General features: G+C 33.0%; 1 protein-coding gene across 1 annotated transcript in view; it reads left to right on the top strand.

Annotated features, from left to right (window-relative positions):
• LOC114328338 (uncharacterized) overlaps nucleotides 1–27,448 on the top strand; it is a 336,316-nt gene that overhangs the window by 76,724 nt on the left and 232,144 nt on the right. The window contains exon 2 of the mRNA XM_050656916.1: nucleotides 18,902–19,266. Within this exon, the coding sequence (XP_050512873.1) occupies nucleotides 18,902–19,266 (365 nt within the window). The remainder of the gene's footprint in view (nucleotides 1–18,901; nucleotides 19,267–27,448) is intronic.

The raw sequence follows: 27,448 nt of genomic DNA, 5'->3' as shown, positions 1-27,448 counted from the left end.
GATACTATATGGGAGGCAACCTTATTAGGAGACATTTTAGACTCTCTGGATTCCAGCTGGTTAGCTCCTCCAATTTTCCGCAACAAGGACCATGCCTGCCGGCTTGATTTTTTGAAGTCAAGGTTTTCGACAGTCTTTATCCATTTTTGGCGTCTAGCTGTATCGATGTTGTGTAAAAGCTCATCGGCTATTTCTCGGTCACCACTTTCGAGAAACTTCGTGTATAAGTCTTCACATGTTTCAGTCCATCCAGGCACATATTCTTTGCGATACCCCCTAGGGATGGTTTTCTTGGCAGTGCTTATTACTACGCCCACAAACCTCTCATAATGTTTGCTGGTTGGAGGGACCCAGCTCAAGGTCCGGTCTAGTTGTTCAGAGAACTTCTTCCAGTTTGCTTTTCTAAGATTCCACCTGGGTCGAGGATATGATCTAATTATTGGAATTGATATTCCGATGGTGATAAGCACCGGACGATGTTGAGTATGTGGGAAGTCTGCAAGGACACTTCTCGCAGTTGTTAGTGGTCTGTCATTGGTATCTTTTGAGACAAAACATAGGTCTGGGTTATATTCTTTTCTCCATGCAGCTGATTTAAATGTTCCTCTGTCTTTAGCATCAAAAACTAGATATGTGTTTTGCTCTTCGGACCATTCTACTAGTGCCTCCCCATTTTCATCATTCGTGGTGTACTTCCACATTTCGTGGTGGCTGTTGAAGTCGCCGATGTATATAGTAGGATGTGGATGAGTCTTTAGCACTTCTGGGTTCCATGTAGTGGCTGGAGGTTTGTATATGTTAACTACGGTAATATCTCCAATCTTGGTGACTACTTCATGTATATTATTTTCATTGGAAGCAGAAAGTAGGAAACCATTTTCTATATTGCAGCGAATGTAGGTTGCGACGCCGTAATGTTTATCATAGGTGGCTCCCAGTAAATCGTAGCCAGGTATCTTTCCCCTTAAATCAAGCTGGACTTTGTCTTCAGTATGGGTCTCTTGTATGGCAACCAGGTCAATGTCGTTATCGTGTAGGATTTTTTGCAACACTTGGCATTTTGCCTGGCTTATGCCCTCGATGTTAAGGTGACAGACTCGGATACACGGTCCGAGATCTCTAGTCAGTTGGTTCTGAGAAGAACCTTTATTTGTTCCCATCGTATGTTTACGTATAGATAAGATTTCTGTTTGTGATCTGTGATGTTGGCAGGATATTGTTTTTGTTTTTCGTTCGTTTGCCGCCAAATTTTTGCTAGTTCATTTAGCGTTACCCAGGGTGCACCACATGGAGGCGAACTAGCATTACACCCCACTTTAAGGGGTAATTCTGCATGAAAAAATAATGACGGTTTGCTTTATAAACGGTATGTCCGCAAATGCTTCGTTTCCGAGATAAGGGGTGTTGAAAGTTTTCTTACAAACTGACGTTTTACTTATTGCTTTAACCCATTAGCGCCGTGCGTTGCTTTAAAGCAACGGCAGACATGCCTGTATTTGGGAGGAGCTTGAAGTCATAAGACAGTCATAAAAGAGGTGTGACCTTGCAAATTCCATCAACCACAATCGCTCACACTCGGTTATGCCTATCTATTTGCGGTGTTAAGAACTGTTTGTAAGTTTGGTGCATTTGAAGTTGAGCATAATATTAGAACGTGAAAATAATGGACTTTCGAGTTGAGTAAGTACCATAATTTCGATATAAATGAAACTTATTATTTATATATGTTAAATTTGTGTTGATTATACTTCTAACAAAACATATTTTAAATAATTTATATGAATTGATCAATAACTACTTGTCAGTGCCTGTTGTAACCCAGCCGTTGCCTTAAAACAACGCTAGGCGCTTGTACTACCTATATTTTAAATTTTATCATTTTTGTTCTAGACGAGGATTTTCGCTTGCTCAAGCCCTTGATATAATTTATAATGATGAACTAGGTGGCGATATTTTTGTAGAACCTCCAGATACAAATAATGTAGACACTGATGAGAATTAATATGAACCATTCGCGAAAACCGAGTTCCCAGAGGATGTCCGTTAACTCCTAAAAATGAGTTTCTGAAAAAAGATCGAGGTTATTTTGAAACAGCTATTGAACAAAATGATGGACAATTATATGTCCGGTGGATGGATCATCCTGCGGCACTCAAAAAGTAGGTCAAGTAAGAAGATTTTCTCAGAAACTCAAACGAAACGTACTTGTTTCTAGACCCAAATTGATCGCCAAGTAAAATACATTTATGGGAGGAACTGACCAAATGGATCAGAATATAAGTTGCTACCGGATCAGTATTCGTGGCAAAAAATGGTAATGGCCAATTTTTACGTGGATGCTCGATGTTGCATTACAAAATAGTTGGATATTGTATAATAAAACGGACAGAGAAAAGGTATCGCAATTAGATTATATAAGAGAGATTGTAAGCACATATTTAGCGAAGTATAGTGTACTTAGTAAAGGAAGTGGAAGACCGCCGGCTTCCTTGACAGCACCTGTCGACAGCCGAATATCGGATGACATTCTTTTGGACACCATACCATCAATCATTTGATACAGTACATTCCAGGTGGGAAAAAGAGAAGATGTGCGTCTAAAACATGTAAATCTATCGTTAGAACAATGTGTTTAAAATGTGATATTGGACTATGTACTTCTTGTTTTATACCGTTTCACTCTCGATAGTGTAAATTTTTATAATTAATCACATCGAATTACATTTTTTTATGAATAAATATCTATTTTTCTTTTATTGCCTACTTTATTGTATCCCAAATACTTTAATTTTTTGGTTTATTACTTTCAACAAAAACTAGGTAGTGTAAGCGCCTAGCGTTGCTTTAAGGCAACACTTAATATCTCAGAAATGGAACATCTCAGAAAAAATATTTTATGAAGTTTTTTATTATTTAAACACAGTTCATTATTAATATTGCAAAAAATAATACAAAATCAATAATTTATTAATCTCGGCGCTAATGGGTTAAAACCGCTTGAGGTATGCAAATGGAATTTGGTGGGTTTTAAGACGTAGTTATTGCACATTTTTGGCATACAATTAAGAATTTAATATTTACCATTGGCGCGCATACGGGTAATATGAGGGCTTATATTACCCGTATGCGCGCCAATGGTAAATATTAGATTCTTACTTGTATGTTAAAAAATGTACAATAACTAAGTCTTAAAACCCACCAAATTTCATTTGCATATCTGAACTGGTTTTTAAGCAATAAATAAATCATCAGTTTGTAAGAAAAATGTCAACACCCTCTATCTCAGAAACGAAGCATTTGCGGACATAGGTTTATAAAGCAAACTGTCATTATTTTTTCATGTAGTATTACCCCTTGAAATTTTCCAGACTTATTTAAAAACACCCTGTATTGATGAAAAACATGGCTAATTGGTAAAGTACCTAACTTTTTTATGGTTCAACTTAAGCGAATGAATCAAAAAACAGAATGTTGAGAAAACACAAGGCTATAGTTGGGTTTTAATTTGAGTACTTTATAAGTGCTAGAATATTTCACAGGGTGATGCGAAGTTTGAGAAAAAAAAAACACAGTTTCATTGGTACACCCGGTATAAAATGAAAATTTGCCTGTTGAGTCACAATATTACTGCAGCCATATTGATAAAGAATAAGGCTATAACATATTAAAAAATCACTTAAATCGGACAACAGATTTAGGAAATTAGAGACATCAAAAATGACCCATTTTTAGGTGTCCGGTTAATTTTGCACCCCAGTGTATATGGTATACAGCCAACTCATAGTCGAAGCAATAAAGCACTGAACCTCCGAAAAAAAAAAAACGACAAGACGGATCTTAATAATTCTTTTTGCACTCGATTCGTGAATGCGCCAGGACACTTTGTGAACCGCAGCCATGATATAATATTGAAAAACTGCATACAAAATATGCACTCTTAAAGTGCATCTCAAACAGACAATAAAAAAATTCAGAACTCGTTAATTATCGGCGGAAATGAGTTCAATTTTGTTACTCGGGGGTTTTTGGGGTCGCTGAAAACGAATATGACGTCAAAAGTGATCTCCGGAGTACCTGGTGCACGGGGTACCTACTGTGTACCTCGCCTTGTGGAGTTTTCGGCAAATTCATTAAAAATTAGTCAAAAATCATTACTTGGGGGGGTTTTTGGGGCCGCTAACGACGAATATGACATCGGAAGTAATTTCCGGAGTACCTGGTGCACAGGGTACCTACTACTGTTTACCTCGTCTTGTGGAGTTTTCGGCAAAAATTTATTAAAAAATTAGTCAAAAATAATTACTCGGGTGTTTTTGGGGTAACCCATCTCCGGAATACCTGGTGCCCAGGGTACCTACTTCTTATGGAGTTTTCGGCAAATTCATTAAAAATTAGCCAAAAATCATTACTTGGGGTTTTTTGGGTCGCTGACGACGAATATGACATCGGAAGTGCTCTACGGAGTACTTGGTACCCAGGGTAAAAATCATTACTTGGGGTTTTTTGGGTCGCTGACGACGAATATGACATCGGAAGTGCTCTACGGAGTACTTGGTACCCAGGGTACCTACTGTTTACCTCGTTTTCTGTAGTTTTTGGCAAATTCATTAAAAAATTAGTTAAAATTCATTATTTAGGGGTTTTTGGGGTCTCTGACGACGTCAGTGATCTCCGGGAAGTGATCTCCGGTGTACCTGGTGCCCAGTGTACCTACTGTTTATCTCGTAACTAATTATGTTTGACTAATTTTTTAATGAATTTGCCGAAAACTTCTGAAAACGAGGTAAACAGCACGTACCCTGGGTACCAGGTACTCCGTAGATCACTTCCGATGTCATATTCGTCGTCAGCGACCCAAAACCCCCGAGTAATGATTTTTGGCTAATTTTTTAATGAATTTGCCGAAAACTCCATAAGTAGGTACCCTGGGCACCAGGTATTCCTGAGATCGCTTCCGATAACATATTCGTCGTTAGCGACCCCAAAAATCCCCCAGTAATTATTTTTGACTAATTTTTTAATAAATTTTTTGCCAAAATTCCACAAGTGAGCTAAACAGTAGGTACCCTGGGCACCAAGTACTCCGAAAATCACTTCCGATGTCATATTCGTCGTTAGCGGCCCCAAAAACCCTAGTCCTGTCGCCAGGGGGAGTACAACGGCCTCGTTAATTCAGATGAACTTACTCAAGTTTTTTTTATGTATTTTGACCCGTAGAACACGAATTTTTTGGGTAACAGTTGATCCGGATGTCGATAAGATTGTTATAGACCAAGAACTTGAGGAATCAAATAACAGCGATTTTTGGCAAAACAAAACAATATTTTGTATTTTTTGAGCCATTTTAAGTAAAAAATATTTCTACAAGTTTTTTCGCAGGATGCACAGTTTTCGAGATAAACGCGGTTGAACTTTAAAAAAATCGAAAAATTGCAATTTTTGAACCCGAATAACTTTTGATTAAAAAATAAAATAGCAAGTCTGCTTACCGCATTTGAAAGTTTAAGTCAAATTATATCGGTTTTAATTATTTGCATTGGTAAAAATTTATTTTTTTATTGTTTAACAAAGCTATAAACACGTAGGGTTTCCCGTGCTTTTACATGCGTTTTAACGCATGTAACGTAGAAATAGTCTTGATTGCACTAGTACCTATTCTACCTACTCGTTCGATTTTAAATGAGAAATCATAGAAACATCACTCACGCACTAGTTGTTTGTAGCTTTGTTTAACAATAACACAATAAATTTTTAGCAATGCAAATAATCAAAACCGACATAATTTGACTTGAACTTTCAAAGGCGCTAAGCAGAATTGCTATTTTATTTTTTAATCAAAAGTTATTCGGGTTTAAAAATTGCAGTTTTTCGATTTTTTGAAAGTTCAACCGCGTTTATCTCGAAAACTGTGCATCCTACTAAAAAACTTGTAGAAATATTTTTTGCTTAAAATGACCCAAAAAATACAAAATATTGTTTTGTTTTGCCAAAAATCGCTGTTATTTGATTCCTCAAGTTCTTGGTCTATAACAATCTTATCGACATCCGGATCAACTGTTACCCAAAAAATTCGTGTTCTACGGGTCAAAATACATAAAAAAAACTTGGGTAAGTCCATCTGAATTAACGAGGCCGTTGTACCCCCCCTGGCGACAGGACTACCCCCCCAAGTAATGATTTTTGACTAATTTTTAATGAATTTTAATGACGAGGTAAACAGTAGGTACCTTTGGCAACAGCTCTGGAGATCACTTTTGACGTTATATTCGTTTTCAGCGACCCCAAAACTCCCGCGTAACAAAATTGAACTCATCTCCGCCGATCATTGACGAGTTCTGAATTTTTTTTTATTGTCTGTTTGAGATGCACTTTAAGAGTGCATTTTTTGTATGCAGTTTTTCAATATTATATCATGGCTCTGGGTCACAAAGTTTCCTGGCGCATTCACGAATCGAATGCAAAAAGAATTATTAAGATCCGTCTTGTCCCTTTCTTTCGGAGGTAAGGCCGATTTTAGTGCTTTATTGTTTCGTCTACCAGGAAACTATCCCTTTTTAATTTGATTAATAATTCTAATACTTTTTCAAAAGCACTATTATATTTTTTATATTCCATTAATTAGGCACCAATTTCTTCTCCCATATCACTTCTAGTTTTACATGGATATTTTTATCCTAAACTTATTTACCTCTTTAGCTATTTACGATACATTTTAAAGATACGATACATTTTAAAGATTTTTATAAAATTTCTAATACATATTTGGTGATACTAAAAATTAATATGTTAAGTACATAACAACCCATTATATAAAATAGACTAAGAGCCGGTATAGGTGAAATTTGCTAATCGTTTTAGGCACGATAAGACTTAAATAGTAGAACCTAAAAGAAAACGTATGAACACTGTGCCGTCACTTTTAGTGGCACATGCGTCGATAGTGGCGCATTAACTTTCTACTTATGGACGGGATAAATAAATTAAAAGGTACCCTCCCTCACTACCAGAATTAATTTTTTTTTATTTTTTTAAATTCTACGTGAATAAAAAATAAGACTTAGCGTAATTTTAACCCACCACCCCTTCCCCCGCCATCAAAAACTTCATTTTTTGTTTTTATTTTTTTTTAGTTGGGATGTAATCAATTTTAAAGTTTCAAAAAATTCACACGCATAGCTGAGGCTTTTACAAAGCATGCCTATTTTTTATAGACCCATAGGTTGATACCTAACCATAAAAAATTATTTATTAATATAATTATTTATAAAATATTTTTTTTGGAAAAAAGCAACTTTTTTAGGGGACGGCTGCAGGTCTAATTTTTTTTAATCTTATGTATTTTATCAAACACTATAATTCTAATTTTTTTCAGATTTTTCCTTAAGGTTCGTCACTTTCAAAAATTCAAACAATTGTTTTTAGGGGTTTGAACGTGTTTCTCCAATTTTTAAATGTACTAAAGGACCCAGTTATTTCAATTTACATATAACATAAAAAACATTGATTTGATCTATTTTGAAGTCTATAAAATAGAGAAAATCCCCAAAACCCCCTAAATAAACAGTTTTTCGGATTTTTGAAGGTGGCGCAACTTACGGAAAAATCTTTAAAAAATTAGAAACATAGTGTTTCGTAAAACACACGAAATTAAAAAAAATACGCTTTTTTTGATCAAAACAAATTTTTTAAGGTTATGTACACTCAACCTACGGGTCTATAAAAAATGAAATGTTTTGTAAAAGCCTCAACTATGCCTGTGAATTTTTGGAAATTATAAAATTGATTGCATCCCACCTAAAAAAAAGTAAAAACGAAAATAGAAGTTTTTGATGGTGATGGAAGGGGGTGGTGGGTTAAAATTAGGCTTCATATTTTTTAATCACATAGAACTTAAAAAAAATGAAAACAATTGAATCCTGATAGTGAGGAAGGGTACCTTTTAATTTATTTATCCCGTCCATAAGGGGAAAGTTTGATGCGCCACTGTCGACGCATGTGCCACTAAAAAGTGACGGCACAGTGTTCATATTATGTTTTCTTTTAGGTTCTACTATTTAAGTTATAGGCACTTATCGTGCCTAAAATGATTAGTAAATTTCACCTATACTTACTAGACCAGGGCGCATCTGTAAAAATATTAGTACATTTGGACGTTGAGAGGTGACTCATTTTTTTTTTGCAGAAATTGCTTGAAAATAGCTCATATAATAATATTTGAGTTATCCTCCCACTCAAAAAGGTCCGGAACATTTTTTAAATAATCAAAGTGTCAAAAAATGAAGGAGAAATTCGATTTTTTTCTTCGTTTTTTGATTATAACTTTAAAAAGTATTCATTTCCGAGAAAAGTTGTACTGACAAAAAAGTTGCATAATTAAATTTTCTACAATACTCGTCACAAATTTTAAAAATTGTCACCCTTGTTGCAAAATAGCAATTATTGCGAAAAAACGATAAAAAACAAGTATTCGCATTTTACGTTTTTCAACCATTTATGCTACACTTAGGACCTTCATATTTTACCAAGAAAAACTTTATAACATAAGAAAACAATACTGTGAATTTCATTAAGATCAGTTTAATAGATTTTGCAAAATAAATTTTGCAATGCAGCATTCGCAAAAAAAATTCATTTTTTTCAAAATGTCGCAGGACTGAAAATAAAGGAGATAGCAAGTTGAATTTTTTTTCACATTTAGAAGAATACCGTACCTTTCATTTGCCATTTGCGGAATTAAAATCGGTTAACCACTACGGCGTCAGGAATTTTTTTTAAATAAACAATATTTTTGGGTGCTACGCGCAGGACAGCGGATAGTTTGCTCTGATTGGGCATTCCAATGACATTGATAATAATTGATAAATTTTAATTTTTAGTTCATTTCGATATAAATATATAAATCTGTTTATTGCAAAATAAAAACACATACTCTGTCCTTTGAAATAACACTTTTTTTAGCAAAAACTTTCTTTGTTCATATATTTTAACTTAGAGAATAAAAGTTTATTATTTTTAAACATATGCAATTGTTTAAACAATATTTCACAAATAATAATCAAATTAGTTTGATTTTTGTGGAATTAAAATATTCAAATACAACAAAATATAGAGTAAGAAAATAATATATTAGATAAAGATTGGAAGAAATTTTGGTGGAAATCAACTTGTTTGACTCGAACACCGCTGCTGTCCTGCGCGTAGCACCAAAAATTAATGTTTATTTAAAAAAATTCCTGACGCCCTGGTAGTTAATGGATTTTAATTTTAAAAATTGCAAATAAAAGGAACAGTATTCTTCTATACGTAAAAAAAATTCAACTTGCTATCTGCTTTATTTTCAGTCCTGCAACATTTTGAAAAAATGAATTTTTTTTGCGAAAGCTGGATTGCAAAATTTATTTTGCAAAATCTATTGAACCGATCTTAATGAAATTTACAGTATTATTTTATTATGTCATATAGTTTTTGTGGCTAAAATACGAAGATCCTAAGTGTAGCATAAATGGTTGAAAAACGTAAAATGCAAATATGTACTTGTTTTTTATGGTTTTTTCGCAATTATTGGTATGTGGCAACAAGGGTGACAATTTTTAAAATTTGTGACCAATCCTATATTGTAGGAAATTTAATTACGCAACTTTTATATCAGTACAACTTTTCTCGGAAGTGAATACTTTGAAAGTTATAATCAAAAAACGAAGAAAATAATCGAATTTTTCCTTCATTTTTTGACATTTTGATTATTTAAACAATGTTCCTGACCTGTTTGAGTGGGAGGATAACTGAATTATTATTATAGGAGTTAATTTCAAGAAAGGACATCGCACACATCTTATGGAAAATATAATGTCACTCAAATTCAATAAAATTTATACGATTAGATTCGTTTTAATATAACGATCAATTCTTATCATTGCGCCAACTCTTAATTATTATTAATTACGGCGCAAATTGCAATTAAAGTTTATCGAAATCACATTTTTGGAGTCCATAAAATGTTAGTTTACAATCATTATTGCTCTGAGTGCTATTCATAACAGCTTAAATCCCGCTGGGCCTAAGCGGATTAGTGAAACTAATCCGCTGATTTATGGAGCACCGAAAATCTGGGTATTTTAAAATATTTTTTCTCTCTATAACTTATGTACCTACCCATTTGATTTCAGATTTATTTATATCAATTTCTGCTCTTATTTTTGAAAATAGAGAGTTGGCGCAATGATAAGATTTGATCGTTAATTTAAAACGAATCTATTGGTATAAATTTTATTGAATTTGAGTGACATTATATTTTCCATAAGATGTGTGTGATGTCCTTTCTGCAAAAAAATTTCACCTCTCAACGTCCATCTCAAAACAGATGCGCCCTGGACTATACCGGCTCTTAGTCTAAAATATTTTTTAAAGTTTTTCTGGTGGCTTCTGTTTGCTCAAATCAATTCCTACATACATTTTGATTGTTCGACTATTAGTTATTATTATTATTTTAAACTTATCTTTTAATTAACTTTATCAATACCTGTCTGGTGTCTGCTAAAGATATTTCTAAGAATTAGTCACCCATTTTGTATTATTAGAACTGAGTACGTGCAAGAATGTATCGGTAATCTGTTATTTAAAAATTTAATAACACAATTACATCGCTTTTCTTATAGTCACTTCTATTATAGATGAATCACAATTAAATCTATTTTCAGTATCAGAGCTGGTCAATTTAGTTTTTTCATTTAGTAGACGATTGTGCGTTGTTGAAAATGAAAAAGAACAGAAGTTTTGAATTTTGAACGTTTGTTATTTTCTGTTTTTCTCCGAATTAAACTGGTATCGAGGTATCGATTTTTGTCCATTAATCTGACTTTGCATATCTGCCTGGTTTATGGGGTACCTATATTCGGAAAATAATGAAATATGAACATAATAGACCAAGAGGCAGCGCTGAAAAATCTCTTTGAATTTTCTAAAGCTAGATTTTTCACAGTTGATTACTGTGAGTGTGTAGAGAAACATACTGCGGTCGGTCAAGCGAAACGTAGAACAGGGGTTACTGAGAGGGTGTAGATATATTATACAAGATAACTCTCGACCGCACGCTTACAAAATATCGCGTCAAGTGCTTTCATGTTTTTGGCATTCGGATACTGGAGTGGCCAACTAGCAGTCCGAATCTAAACCTTATAGATTACAGATCATTATGGAACACACTGAACTGAAGAATTCGAACTACGGCGTATTTTACGCTGCGGTATAGTTAGAGAAGGCGTTATGAAATGAATGGACGCAGATGAGATTGTTACTGTGATACAAACTATACCTCAAAGTGTTAGCTATCTTAGAGACAGGCAGGTGCCTGTCTCTAAATAGCAATAATAATATTTCTTCCATTAATAACAAAAAATTCAAATAAAAAGATTAATAATTTAAAGATTCTTTTCTATTGAGTTGAAGTAAAATTTTTAATAATCTTATAAATAAAAATCAATTGCTGTGCGTTAGTCTCGCTAAAACTCAGGAATGGCTAGACCGATTTTTCTAATTTTGATGTTAAAGTATTGTGAAAGTTCAGGGAAGGTTTATACGGTTTTATATAGTCATTTTAGTAGCCGTCAAAATATTTACAGCCATATGTATAAAATGCTCTGGTCACAGTGTTAATTGCCGTATTCCTCCGAAACGGTTTTGACCGATTTTTATGAAATTTTACAAGTGTGTTCGACAGTCCTAAGAATAGGATGTTATCTATTTTTCATACCCGTAGATCATAAGGAGGTTTGCCCATGACACCGTAACTCTTACAATAATGACGTGAAAAATACGAAATTAAGCAGGTATACTTCCAGCTAAATTTCATAGAAGATAAGTTTAACTTTGGGACTCAAATTGGGCAAAATATGAATTTTATAATTTTGCGAAATTTTCAAAAAATATCTCTAAACAGAACTTTTCTGACGAACCTCAAGCAGGAAAAAATACTGAGCGCAATAAAGAACAAGGAGCCAATTATAAAATTTTATTTAATTTTTATTAATATTTTTTAATTTTATTTAATTAAACTAAAAAATTTAACAATTTCAGATATAATAAACAAAGGACCCCGCAGAAACCTTATGGGAAATGTTCTCTGTCAAATGCTCTGAAATTTTGGATTCTGGTAGTCCTTGATGTGCAGAACAAAAGACTCCATAGTTCCAAAAAATCATAGTTCTAAGATATAAGACTCTGAAGTTATAGGTACAGTGAGGACGTTTGAGTTGGAATAAATTCATTTTCTCGAGAATGGGAGACTTTGGAGATAAACTACGAATCAGCTCGATTTTTATTTTTAAATTATAATTTGTTGGCATATATAGCACACTAGTGACGTCATCCATCTGGGCGTGATGACGCAATCGATGATTTTTTTAAATATTAATAGGGGTCGTGTGATAGCTCATTTGAAAAGTAATTCAATTCTCTATTCACTAATATAAACATTAATACAGTGCGTCCATAAAGTAACGCATAAATTCGTTATTTCGTAAACCGGTTACTTTAAGGAAAATTCCCGAAACAGGTCGATTTTTATTTTTAAATTACGTTTTTTTGGCATATATATCATACTAGTGACGTCATCCATCTGGGCGTGATGACGTAATCGATGATTTTTTAAATGAGAATAGGGGTCATATGATAGCTCATTTGAAAGGGTATTAATTCTTTATCCAATAATATAAACATTAACATAATGATTTATACAGTGTGTTCAAAAAACCGTTTTTTAATTAAAATAAGTGAGACAAAAAGAAGAATATAATGTAATTATTTAATTCAAAATACATTTTACTACTGTCAGTAAACAGAAAAAAAAATTTATTTGACAAATAAACATTGATTTTCGCTTAAACGAAATGTTCAAACTGCCAAGCGACAGGTGGGTGGCAGCTTTAACATTGAATTTAAGCAAAAAACAATATTTATTTCTTAAATAAACATTTTTTCCTGTTTTCTGACAACAGTGAAACGTATTTTGAATTAAATAAATTACGTACATTCTTCTTTTTGTCTCAATTATTTTAATTAAAAAATGTTTTTTGAACACCTTGTATAAATAATTAGGTTAATGTTTATATTAGTGAATAGAGAATTGAATACCCTTTCAAATGAGCTATCACATGACCCCTATTCTCATTTAAAAAAATCATCGATTACGTCATCGCGCCCAGATGGATGACGTGACTAGTATGATATATATGCCAAAAAATCTGAATCTAAAAATAAAAATCGACTGGTTTCAGGATTTTTCATTAATGTCGCTGGTTTACGAAATAATGAATTTATGCGTTACTTTATGGACGCACTGTATAATTATTTATAAAGGGTGGCCAAAATTTTTTTTAATTAAATTAATTGAGACAAGAAGAAGAATGTATATAATTTTATTAATTCAAAATACATTTGACTGTTGTCAGAAAACAGAAAAAAATGTTAATTTGTCAACCCCCTCCCTTCCACTTCCCCCTCCCCTTATTTTTAAATAAGGAATAGGGGTCGTGTGATAGCTCATTTGAAAGGTAATTCAATTCTCTATTCACTAATATATACATTAACATAATTATTTATACAGGGTTGCCAAAAATTCTTTTTAATTAAATTAATTGAGACAAAAAGAAGAATGTATATAATTTATTTAATTCGAAATACATTTTACTGCTGTCAAAAAACAGAAAAAAATGTTAATTTGAAAAATAAACATTGCTTTTCGCTTAAAATAAATGATCAAACTGCTAAGAGGCAGGTGGGTGGCAGCATTAATAATGAATTTAAGCGAAAAACAATATTTATTTATCAAATAAACATTTTTTTCTGTTTTATGACAGCAGTAAAATGTATTTCGAATTAAATAAATTATATACATTCTTCTTTTTGTCTCAATTAATTTAATTAAAAAAATTTTGGGCACCCTGTATAAATGATTATGTTAATGTTTATATTAGTGAATAGAGAATTAAATAACCTTTCAAATGAGCTATCACACGACCTCTATTCCTATTTAAAAAAATCATTGATGGCGTCATCACGCCCAGATGGATGACGTCACTAGTATGATATATATGCCAAAAAATTATAATTTAAAAATAAAAATTGACCTGACTCGTAATTTATCTCCAGAGTCGCCCATTCTCGAGAAAATGAATTTATTCCAACTCAAACGTCCTCACTATACCTATACCTTCAGAGGCTTATGATTTTTTGGAGCTACGCGCCCATGGAGTCTTTTGTTCTACACATCAAGGACTACCAGAATCCAAAATTTCAGAGCATTTGACAGAGGGCCATTTCCCATAAGGTTTCTGCGGGGTCCTTTAAGATAGTAACTGTTGCACTACAAACTTTATTTTGTTACTTCTAACTAAACTTTATTACTTCAAACATCATGTGTAATTAATTGAAAATTAGTATATTATTCAACGAGCATGTAATGATGGCTATTACTCACGATGATGAAGTTTGCGACACAAGCCGTAGGCGAGTGTCGTAATTCATCAGAGTGAGTAATAGCCATTACATGCGAGTAGAATACTATACTTTTTCTACGACCTTTTTTTTAATTTTAATTATTAAAAAATTTAATTATCAACTACTCGAGATTTATATTATAATAATTTACAAACATACCTAAATGCTATTTACCTATAGTACGTGGCTGAATAATTGGTTGCCTACTATTACCAAATTCTTATTTATTGTAAAAATACAACTAGAAATAGTCAATATAAGTTCTATTCGTTTCCGAAAAATTATAAGCTTAAATTTGTACCTACGGTCAGTGAATCTTATAAATAGGAAATGGCTGTTGTCGGTGGACGTATTTCAATATACAGGGTGTCCCGGAAAATAGTGCGTTCCTTAAAGGTATAGGTAGAAGGCACCATGTAGAACAAAAAACTCTTATAACATTTTTTTCTAAATGCAACCGTTTGACCAAAAAATTAAAATGTATTTTGGTCTCCAAATTTAAATATGACAACTATGTGCGGTACGCAAATTTAAGCATAGACAGTCCCATGTAAATAAATAGAAGATGATAGTAAACAGATAGTTTTAAAGAATCCTGTTTAGTGTCAATGCCGAAAATGTTTTCGAATAGTGAGTGTATTACCTATTATGTTATTACCTATGAATGGTGTTTGTGAAAGGTTACTTGAAACATCTATTCGGTATATTAATTATTTTCAAGTAAGTACAACTTAGTTATTTCAGTTCACAAGTAAACAAATTACTGAGACATTATCTGGTGTATTTAAATTCTACTGTAAACTATTAAAACTATGTAATTCAGTTAAAGCCCTCAGCAATACTCAGCATTCAACCCATTTAAACCTTACTAAATACATAATACTAGTTTAGTTAAAAGATGTGTTTTTATGTTTAAAGATGTGTAATTCGTTTAAAATTATGCAATAGGTATTTCAATACATTTCAAAAGAAAATAATTTTAGTAAACAAATAGTAAATACATAAGTATTACCTACTATTAGGTTGGATTATTTTAAATACTGTTCATCACAATCACAAACGAGTTCTTATTATGTTATTATGCCGTAGTGCGTACGATGTTGCTAGTTTATTAAAATTTCCAAACATTAAAATACAGGTATATGGAAAACAATGTTAACTTTTTTTTGGAAACGGTTAACTTTAGAAAAAAATGGTATAGGACTTTTTTGTTCCAAATTGTGTATTCTCTCCATACCTTAAAGGAACGCACTATTTTCCGGGACACCCTGTATAGTTATAATGTATATTTACATTTAACTATATATAATATAATAATATAACTATACATAATATGTTATAACATATTTAACACAATATATCTTGAAAAACAAACACAATATTAGTTATAAACTCCAATTAACATAAACAAAATGCGCTAATGTCACTGTCACTAAATTAAATGATAAACGTCAAAATTTTTAGTAAACAAGATATAAACGTACAAAATATACTGACATTGTTACAGTTAAAATTCCTTTAAAAATTTTTCGAAGTTAATTATTGGTATAGATTACAATAATTATTGTATTAAATAAACAAGTTTAGGTAATTTTATTTGCAGTTTATATACGATTAATATTAAAAGTGGCATGCGCCACTTGAATCTAACTTCAGCCCGTGAGTAATGACCCGTGAGTAACTTCAGCCCGTGAGTAATGAATTATTACTCACGGGTACAGTAATGGGTGCTATTATCTATGAAAAAATAGCGAATAATGAGCATGTTATTAAACGGTCGTAGAAAAAGTAATTAAACCTCATTCATGTCGAGCATTTCTTTATTAATTACGAATTCTTTTTATTTATTTTAAGTGTATTGTATACAAAAGTTTAGCTTTTTTCTCTATTGAGGCAGTACGAAGTCTGCCGGTTCAGCTAGTACATACTATAAGTATATCAAAGTATATAAATTAAAAAATTCGTAAGAATTGTCAGTGAGTTAAATATTTGTTGTGAATTTTTTTAAAAGAAATATCCTGCTAATTTTGAGATTTAGTGTGCAGAGTAGTACCTACTCTCACATTTTAGCCTCAAAAGAAAAACTCCTTTAGATTGAACACCTGTAACAATGGATTTAAAAAATCTCAGCAACAATTTTGGGCGACAATAGTATTCTTTTTCTCATGATCATCTTTCAGTGCGTCACAGTTTTTCGATTTCTTTCTAACGTATTCAATTGTATATGACAGAAAAAAAGGCACGTCGGTGATTACTTCTAGTTCTGTGATTATTCTAGTTGTCGATAGATGGCGCCATAATAAAAAAAAATAATTTTTTTTAATTAGATAATAATATTACAAATATAATCTGTATAATTTATAAGACTATACAAATCAAAGAAAATACCATTTTATAAATGCAAGAAACACATTTGATTTGTTTTTATTCTAAATTGAAAATAAAATGTGACAACTGTCAGATTTAACTAAAATGTCGTGTTAGAATAAATGTCATAAATGTGTATTATCACGGACTTACCCTTTTTCCTATCATTTGTGACGCCCTGAAAAATGATCATGAAAAGGACAATAAATAAAGGTGATTCACATTATTTACAGGGTGATTGATTAGTGGGGTAAAGCTCAATAGATCCGCTATGGTAATAGATAGCAATAAAAGTTATTAACAAAAATTGTAGACAACTTTGTGATTCATATTACAAAATTAGTTAGAATGTTACAGGGTGTTCGATAACCTAGTGGCAGACCAAACTTTTTTTTTTTAAATCGAACATCCTGTATTTTATTTTATATTCGAAATATCCTTAACTGTCTCATCACAAAAATAAATATAAAGGTTTGTTATAGGTATGTACAAAGGTTATGTTATACAGGGTATATACAAAGTTATAACCAATTTTCTATGAAAATCGTAACAAGTTCAACGCCCTGTATAAATAAAAATAAGCACAACGGCAATGGTTTATTGATGCCAATTTTTTTTATTTATTGTCAAAATTTTAAAAAATGATTGATATTGCTAATTTTCTTTATATCGAACACAGGGTGAGTCAAAACGCAAGTACATTATTTTCTCAGTAATTTTAAATGGAACACCGTGTATTTTATATCACTATTGAAAAGTACCATTAACGTACTTTAATTTGTGTACAACATTCCCTATGTCTAAATTTATTAGTTTTCGAGATATTTTCATTTTTCAATGGGCTAGTAGAGCGGCCACACCCATATCACCAGAATTTAATAAACTGGACTGATTTTTTTTGGGTTAATTTAAGAATGAAGTTTATAAAATGCCTCCAACAACAAGGGATGAGATGAAACATAGGATACAAAGTGTATTTCGAAGTATTAATTTACAAATGCTTCGTAGTGTAAGTAACTCTTTCATTGACCGTTTTTAGGCATGCATAATGTGTTAGGAGGTCATTTTGAACAGCTTATGTAATTAAATCTTTAAAATATTTTATTAAAAGTAGCTTTTAATGTTTTCAAAAATGTATTCTGTGTTTGTGATTTTTTTTTGTAAAATTTATAACTAATAAATTATTTTTCTTTCTTTATTTGCTACATTGTTACATTGATTACCGGATTGATAATAAGTAATCGTAAATTGTCAGTTATAGACAATTCAGTCATAGCTTACTCAAAATTTGGAAAGATTTAGACCCCTAATTAATAATTTCCTCTGAAAAATGAAAATATCTCGAAAACTAGACACAGGGAATGTTATATAAAAATTAAAGTACGGTAATGGCACTTTTCTATAGTGATATAAAATACAGGGTGTTCCATTTAAAATTATTGAGAAAATAATGTACTTGCTTTTTGACCCACCCTGTATCCAATATAAAAAAAATTAGTAATAACAATCATTTTTGGAAATTTGGACAATAGATAAAAAAATATGGCATCAATAATCCACTGATGTTGTGTTTATTTTTATTTATACAAGGAGTTGAACTTTTTATTTATACAGGGAGTTGATTTGCATATAAAATTGGATATAACTTTGTAAATACCATGTATAACATAACAAACCTTTATATTTTTGTAATGGAAACGTTAAGAATATTTCGAATTTAAAATAAAATACATGGTGTTCCATTAAAAAAAAACTGGTTCAAACAAAAGTTTGGTTTGCGACCATGTTATCGAACACCCTGTAACATTCTAAGTAATTTTAAAATGTGAAGCTCAAAGCTGGCTACAATTTTTGTTATTAACTTTTATTGCTATCTATTACTATAGCGGATCTATCGAGCTGTACCCCACTAATTAATAACCCTGTATACAACGTAAGGGTCAGTGATTAAGACGGTGATAAGGTTTTTTAAGGTTACTTAAGTAAACTGTTTCTTAAAAGAATTCAACTGCAAATGGTAATAATACTTTTTTTGTTTCAGATGAGAATAGATCACGGTTTAAGTCCTACATTAACAAATTAGCCGTTACAAAAGCAGAAGGCGATGAAAAAGTTATTCTTCTTAATCTAAAATACAGCAGTTACGATACATTACCATCTCCGGCATCACACAACTCCGTCTTCTATTCACCACAACATGATCCTCGCAATTCTGTTGGACTTCCGTTATCTCCAGCAGGATTAGGAGTGGTAGATTCATCGGTTTCATCGCCTTCGACACCGTCGCGACAGCCTCCTCCATATCGAGCACCACCGCCACCTCCCAGTTCAGCATCAATGAATTCGTTGGATACAATGTCTTTGGGATCAACAACGTCCTTAAACGATCTTCAAAAAACTCCCCAGGTATAATATTCTTTGGAAACAAAATTATAAACTTGTTCAGAAATCAAAACATTTTTAACACTCAAACTATCACAGAAAGTTGGGAGGTTAATGTATAACAATGAAAGCCGATTGTTAAGGGTTCGTCTAGCTCAGTCATTCTAGTGTAAGTTCGTCTTATCCTAATTGAAAAAGTGAACAATGCGTTTTTGAGGAGACAAGTAAAATATAAAATTAACTAATATCTATGCTGAAATACGGTGCCAGTGGAAACACATTAACTGAACAACCAGTGGCGGCTGGTCAGAGTAGGCAAGGGAGGCTTAGCCTGCCCATACATTTTTTACACATGCTACACTGTTTTGTTTACTTTGCTATTTTGCTTCGCGTTAGAGATATCGGAAAAACTTATTTGAACAAGTTGTTCCAAATAATGTTCTAACCCCACATACCAAATTTCATCACAAAATTCGCAGTTTTAGTTTTTTCATTATTTGTAGTCAGGATCCTAAAACTGGACGGAAAATCTCACTTGCTAATGCTCCACGCAGCCCAGCAGCGTTTACGGAGACCCGGTTTCCTTAGAGCTGCATTATAGGTAAACGCACAGGCTGCCCGGAGATTGGGCAAGGGCGGCTGATCGGCCAGCAGCCTCCTCTGCAATTTTAGGATCCCGACTACAAATAATGAAAAAACTAAAAGTGCGAATTTTGTGATGAAATTTGGTATGTGTGGTTAGAATAATATTTGGAACAACTTGTTCAAATAACTTTTTCCGATATCTGTAATGCAAAGCAAAATATCGGTAATTTACCGTGTTTTTGGATTCGCAGTAGGCCGCTTTTAGAATTAAAAAAATTCAGTTCAGTATATTAAAAAATGTGAACCTTCAACCTGTATGGCCTGCAAAAGTTCAAATCTGTATTTATTTTGATATGCATATCTACGTACAGAGATAGAATTGTTAACAAATAAACAACACAAACTTTGGTAATACACTTTTACAATTTGACTATCTATTTTTAAAATGATATGATATTATGAAATTATGAATTATGATGAGATTATAAAATGTAAATAAAAAATGTTCAAAAAAATGGGGTCTTAAATTAGATTTTTTTGGCGAATTTTTTTTGCTAGTGCAAATTTGTCTAGATATTTTACAGTTAGGTATAACCTCCTCTATTGTAAAAATCACGATCCGCCACTGTGAACAACTAAGGATACTTGTACAAAAAATTCTTTCGGGACAGACAATACCTAACAGCTGGCGCATTAGCACAACCATCTTAATGTTTAAAAAGGGTGATAAAACGGTAACCGAAAACTACACAGAAATAAACTTCTCAGTACCGCTCTGAAATTGACCACAAAAGTCATAACCACCAAAATCACCAACGAAATAGATCTAACAGATGAACAAGGCTTTAGATCCGGACGATCCTGTAACGATGCAGTTTTTGTTGTCAGGCAAGTCATGGAACAATACTAGCATACAACGTCCCGGCTTACTGTTGCTTCATACCAACAGTAAATCTATAAAATGGATCTGTGACTTAAAGTAGAATAAGCTGGCGTATCACATCGACCTATGGATGAGCAGTACCGAAGTGATGGAATGTTGCGTCTCGGTGTTAATTATTCCCTTGATCCCTACTGGAAAAGTGTATTCGTTTAAAACTCTCTATTCGAAAATGTTAATTGAAGCGCAAAAGTCAGCGGAATTTGAAAGAATTATCTTGTCTTATCTACTGCATTATGCACTACAGCCTGTTGCTCATTGCACGTACTTAAAAACGCAGACGAAAAAATTTGTGATCACGAACGACAATTCAAAGAATGGGAGAGATACATCAGTGGCCTTTTTGACGATGCTTCTCGAGAAAATGCTACACGTACTACCTGTGAGGTCCGGTTAGACAGAGGTCCCAGTATACGTACTGAAATAGGACGTCAGAAAAGCAATGCAGCAAGCCACAAATAATAAAGCACGTGGACCAGATCAAATCACTGCTGAGCTACTTAAACTTTTGGACGAGGGAAATATTACCTACTTAACCACGTTCTTTAACAAAATTTACAACGAAGGAAAAGGACCAGATGACTGGTTGGAGTCACTGTTTATAACAGGGATGGCCAACCCGCGGCACGCGTGCCACTCTGTGGCACGATTGAGTCCTATCAGTGGCACGCGTAGCGTTTTGGATTAAAAAACTTTCAAAAAAATTAAAACTTGAAAAACAAAAAATAATAAGAAGAAACTTGGTAGGTTTACGGAAGTTACGATAGATGCGGCATTATTGCATCCTCTGGCGAGCGATATTGCTGCGATTGGTGCACGTGATCCTAGCTGTCGTAATGTGCAATAGGACTGCGTTACCCTTGCTTAGTTTATTTTAAACTGCCCCGTTGTATGTGCACATTTTGTCATCGCGCATTGTTTCTTTAAAATTTTAAAAGTATTTGTTCGATATGTCCACGAGTAAGCCTTCGACTTCAAAACGAAAATACGAAGATGATATTGCAATTCGCGATTTTCAACCTGCTTGGGAAGAACAATTTTTATTTACTAATCGTAATACTTCAAAGCCTGTTTGTTTGATATGTGGATTGTCTGTAGCAGTTCCGAAAAAATTTAACCTGGAACGACATTATAAACAACTGCATAAGGACTTCAGCAACAAATATCCTATTGGTTCACATTTGCGAGCCGACTTTATTGAAAAAAAAAAAGAAAACCCTAGCCAGCCAACAGTCACTGTTTCAGAAGAGAAGTGATGAAATGGAAACTATGGTTAAAACATCATATGAACTTTCTCTGCTGTTAGCCCGGAAGAAAAAAGCCTACTCTGATGGAGAGGAGATAATTAAAAATAGTCTGGCAATATTTGCTAAAAATGTGGGAGATGTAAAGATCAAAAATATGGTCGATAATATTGCATTATCCCGAAATACAGTCATGCGCCGTATAGATGATATGGGCCAGGATGTTGTTTCCCAAATTATAAGTGGATTACAATCCTGCAAATTCTTTTCTTTAGCGTTGGATGAAAGTTGTGACAACACAGAAAATGCGCAGTTAAGCATTTTTGTCCGTTATACCAATGATAATTTTGAAAATGCCGAAGAGCTTCTGGATTTGCGCCAACTAGTCACAACAACAGGAGAGGACATTTTTCAACAGCTTAAAAACGTAATCGAAGTCAACAAAGTTGAATGGTCAAAATTAGATAGTGTTTGTACAGATGGAGCTCCTTGCATGGTTGGTAGACTAAAGGGGTTTGTTACATTACTGGAAAACTATTTGGGAAGAAAAGTTTTTAAGTACCATTGTATTATTCACCAGGAAGCTCTTTGTGCCAAGGACCTAAACATGTCATCTGTTGTTGACCCTGTAACACGCTGCATTAACAAAATACGAGCTCGGGCATTGAATCGACGACAATTTCGAGAACTGTTCGCGGAAGAAACGGAGCAAGATGGAGAGTTACTTCTCCATTGCAGTGTGCGCTGGCTCTCCAAAGGAAATGCACTCGAAAGGTTTTGGAACTTGAAGGAGTGCGTCTTAAAATATTTGCAAGAAAACAATGAACTACCCAGTGAGTGCTCGTTACTTAATGATAAAGATTGGCTTTGGGATTTAGCCTTTCTCACTGATATTATGAGACATTTAAATCAATTAAATTTAAGATTACAGGGAAAAAATTGTATTTTTCCTACTCTAGTTGGTCATATATCTTCTTTTGTGAATAAACTTATGCTTTTTTGTAACGATTTTGGAGAACAGAGATTGACACATTTCACATTAATGCAGGAATTAGCCAACAAGGTCAGTAGAACTCCAAATTATGACAGATTTAAAAACCTTATATCTATTTTGCTAGGTTCATTCAATACCCGGTTTGAAGATTTTCAAAAAGACAAAATGAATGTTGACCTTTTCATAAATCCTTTTTCTATTTCTCTGCAAGATATCAATTGTTACTCAGCTGAAATACAGATCGAAATTATTGATTTACAGAACCACACTATACTAAAAACCAAATATAGGGAAATTATTTCAACTGTTACTGATCCCAATTATATTGAATTTTGGAAATTTGTACCAGCAAACAATTTTCCTAATTTACACGAGTTAGCTCTGAGATATTGTTGTAGATTTGGTTCAACGTACGTTTGTGAGCAAATGTTCTCTATTATGAACATAATAAAATCAAAATATCGGTCACGATTAACTGACATGCATTTAAAAAATCTAATTCTGTTGGCTAGTTCCGAAATTAATCCCAATATAGATGAATTAATTAAAAAAATACAAGTTCAAATACCACATTAAATAAGTAACTGTTTAATAATTTGAATTTTAGATAATAAGAAAATATTTAAGTTTTTTTGTTTAACGTTTTTATTTTATTTTTATTAACAATAAAGTAAGTTTGTTGTTATGTTTTACTTATTACGTTATTTTTTAAACCTCCACTATCTTGACTAAACGGAAAAATGTGGAATTTACATAAGAAATACATATTGTACCGTATATTATTAATATATAGTATTCATATTAGTATGTCGAAAAATTTTAGTGGCACGCCAAATTTTTGTTGTTCTCATATTGGCACTCGACTTAAAAAGGTTGGCCACCCCTGGTTTATAACATTACCAAAGAGGAGCATTGTAGACTAATCAGTTTAATGAGTCACACACTTAAGATACTTTTATGAATTATACAAAACCGAGTATTCCTTCTGTGCGAAAGTAGAATAGATTATCAGCAATTTGGATTTAGAAATGGACTAGGAACTATAGAGGCACTATTTTGTATGCGTCTTCTCTTATAAAAAAGTCGTCAGTTCCGAAAGAAAGTTTATGTTTATTTCATCGAATTCAAAAAGGCATTCGACCGAGTACAACACTAGACACACTTCGATTGCCTGCGGTCAGTATGACTTGACAACTACGATATAAGACTGCTAAAAACTTTACAATCAAGTAGCCTCTACTAAAAAACTACCAATCAAACGTGGAGTACGATAGGGTTGTCTTTTGGCACCCAGTCTTTTTAACCTGTACTTTGAAGAAATCGTTATGGAGGCTTTGGATGACAAACAATAGAGAGTAAGACTACGCGGAGAAATAAGCAACAATATTAGATACGCTGACGATACACCCATTCTTTACAAGATCTCCAGACATTAGTAAATCTAATCATTGAAGCCAAATATCGGAAAGTCCTTTCAAAGTGGATAGCAGTTGGAAAGATTAATATAGATCAAGGGCTGCTTTTTCTTAATGGAGAGGAGATAGAACGTGTAAACCACTTTAAATACCTTGGCAGCTGGTTAAATGTAAATTGCGATTCTGATAAAGAGATAACCAGGATCGAAATATCACGTAAGGCTCGTATGGCCTCGAAGCCAGTTTATGTAACAGAAACCTGTCGATGCATATTCGCAAGAAGGTCCTGAAATGTTATACATATGTGATGTATCCTATTGTATGGTTGTGAGAGATGGACGTTAAAAACCACAATGCTAAAAAAATTGTGGAGCATTCGAATTGTGGTGCTATCGACGGATCATAAATATATAGTGGGTTTCGCACACTTCGAATGAATATGTTCTTCTTCTTCTTCTTCTTTTTGTATAGACATGACTGTCTGTTTTTTCAATGTGCCTCTAATAAGTTGTCGTTCCATCGTTTTCGTGGTCTTCCCACTGATCGTCTTCCTATTGGGGAACCGTCTCTCGCTGTCCTGACTACCCTATTTGTTGTCATTCGGCTTATGTGGTCATTCCATCCTATTCTTCTGTTTCTTACTCAGTTGTTAATGTTATCCACCTTGCATCTCCGTCGTATATCTGTACTTCTAGCTCTGTCCCATAGAATCTTACCATCGATTTTTCGAAGGGTTTTCATCTCCGCTGTTTCGAGCAATCTTTTTGTGCTCTCTGTGTCGGGTCGTGTTTCTGCTGCGTATGTCATTATTGGTCTAATGACTGTTTTGTAAATTCTGCCTTTCATTTCTTTTACGATATTTTTATTTCTCCATATTGTGTCATTCAGACAACCTGCGGCTCTGTTTGCTCTATTCACTTGATCTTCCACTTCTGTTTCGAGTCTTCCGTAGCTAGATAGTGTGATGCGTAGGTATTTAAACTCCATCACTTGTTCTATTATCTGACCTTCCAGCTCCAATTTACATCTTATTGGATCTGCTGTTATAACCATGCATTTTGTCTTTTTTGAGGAAATTAACATGTTAAATTTTCTGGCGATTATGTTGAATTGGTGCAGCATACGTTGTAAATCATCTTCACTTTGAGAGATTAGTATTGCATCGTCCACATAGCAGATTATTTGAAGTTGTTTTTCTCCCATTTGGTATCCTTTTTTAGTTCTTACTTTTTTTATTATTTCGTCCATGATCAGGTTGAATAATAAAGGACTCAAGGAATCCCCCTGTCTTGTCCCATTGTCAGCTTCAATTGGGTCAGTTAGTTCATCTTCCGTTTTACTTTTATTGTGTTGTTCTGGTAGATGTTTTCTATCGTTTTAATTATTAAATTAAATTAAATTATAAAACCAGCTCTGAAATGAACCTAAAACAGCTAAACTTATGGCTAAAATTTAACAAACTGACATTAAATATTAATAAAACAAAATATATCGCCTTTAGCCCAACAATTGTTGACCAACCTACAAATTTTCATATAAAATTGCATAACGCAAAATGTCAAGGACAAAATTGTGACTGCTGTTCTTCAATAGAAAAAGTTTTCTCTATAAAGTATTTAGGTGTCTTCATAGATCAACATTTACGTTGGTCAGATCATATCACTCATGTCAGTAAACGAATAAGGGCTCTAATGCATAAATTTTATATCTTGAGAGATATTCTACCCAGGAAAAAATTATTCATGGTTAACTCGCTTGCAGAATCAGTCTTAAGATATTGTATTGTAGCATGGGGTGGCGCGTTTAACAAAACTCTTAACATTTTAGAAACAGTTCAAAATACTCTATTAAAAATAATTTTTAAAAAAAGAAAACTGTATCCAACAAAAAAATTATATGATGAATCCGAGATATTTAGTGTTAAATCCCTCTACATCTACAACTGTGTTTTAAATGTTTATATAAACTCAAACAAATTTAAATTTCAAGACAACCGATTAACTCGATCAGTAACAAATATGGATATTAGTATTCAGCAGTTCAAAAAATCAGTAACACAAAGATCCCTAATGTTCTTTGGACCTAAATTTTATAACATAATTCCTATACATATCAAACAAGAACCTAAATTATTTAAATTTAAAAAATACATAAAAACCTATCTAAAAACCCACTTACAATTATTTTTGGACGCTTGGTCTTAATGTATGAACGACAGCATAATCAGAGTAAAATTTGGGTGTATATTGGTATTATAATTAACAAAGTATTCAGCAGCTGGAGAGGTTTACCGTCCGTCTTGTTCTGTTGCATTATCTCTTCGATAGTTGGGTATGTTACTTCTTAGTTCCAACCTTAATACTACTTTTATGTACAATTGATACAGTTTCGATTGACATAGTACAGTGCAAAACAGGCAACTCTTGCCTAGGCATGGTGCTGAGTCAGTCGACACTAATAATATAGGATCTAAATGTAAAACACATGTACACACATATTTTTGAATAAAATTTGAATTCCCAGAGGTACCTCTCTCGAGTATAACAAGTGGATAACGTCCTTTAATGTGACCCTGTCAAATACTTTCTTAAGGTCCACGAAACATAAATATGCAGGTTTGTTGTATTCCAACGATTTCTCTTGAACTTGCCTCATTATAAATATAGCGTCAGTGCATGACCTTCCCGACCTAAAACCTTGTTGTTCTTCTGCTAATGTTATAATTTCATTCAATTTGTTTGTTATCACTTTTGTTGTTAATTTTAATGTTGTGTTTAATAAGTTAATCCCTCTGTAATTCTCCGGGTCTGATTTGTCTCCTTTTTTTGAAGAGAGGTATTAGGATGCTTGATCTCCATTCTTGTGGTATTCTGTTTTGTTCTATTATTTTTTGTATTAGTTTTAATAGTTGTTTAGTTAGATCTTGTCCTCCGTACTGTAGGAGTTCGTTCGATATTCCGTCCTCCTATTTTTTAATTTTCTTAATGCTTCCTTTACCTCTCCCTCCTCGATGTTTATTTCTTCGTTT

The sequence above is a fragment of the Diabrotica virgifera genome, chromosome 7 (genome assembly GCF_917563875.1).
Source record: "Diabrotica virgifera virgifera chromosome 7, PGI_DIABVI_V3a".
Taxonomy (NCBI): domain Eukaryota; kingdom Metazoa; phylum Arthropoda; class Insecta; order Coleoptera; family Chrysomelidae; genus Diabrotica; species Diabrotica virgifera.
Note: the sequence above shows the minus strand (reverse complement) of the source record. Positions and strands in the feature narration are given on the sequence as shown.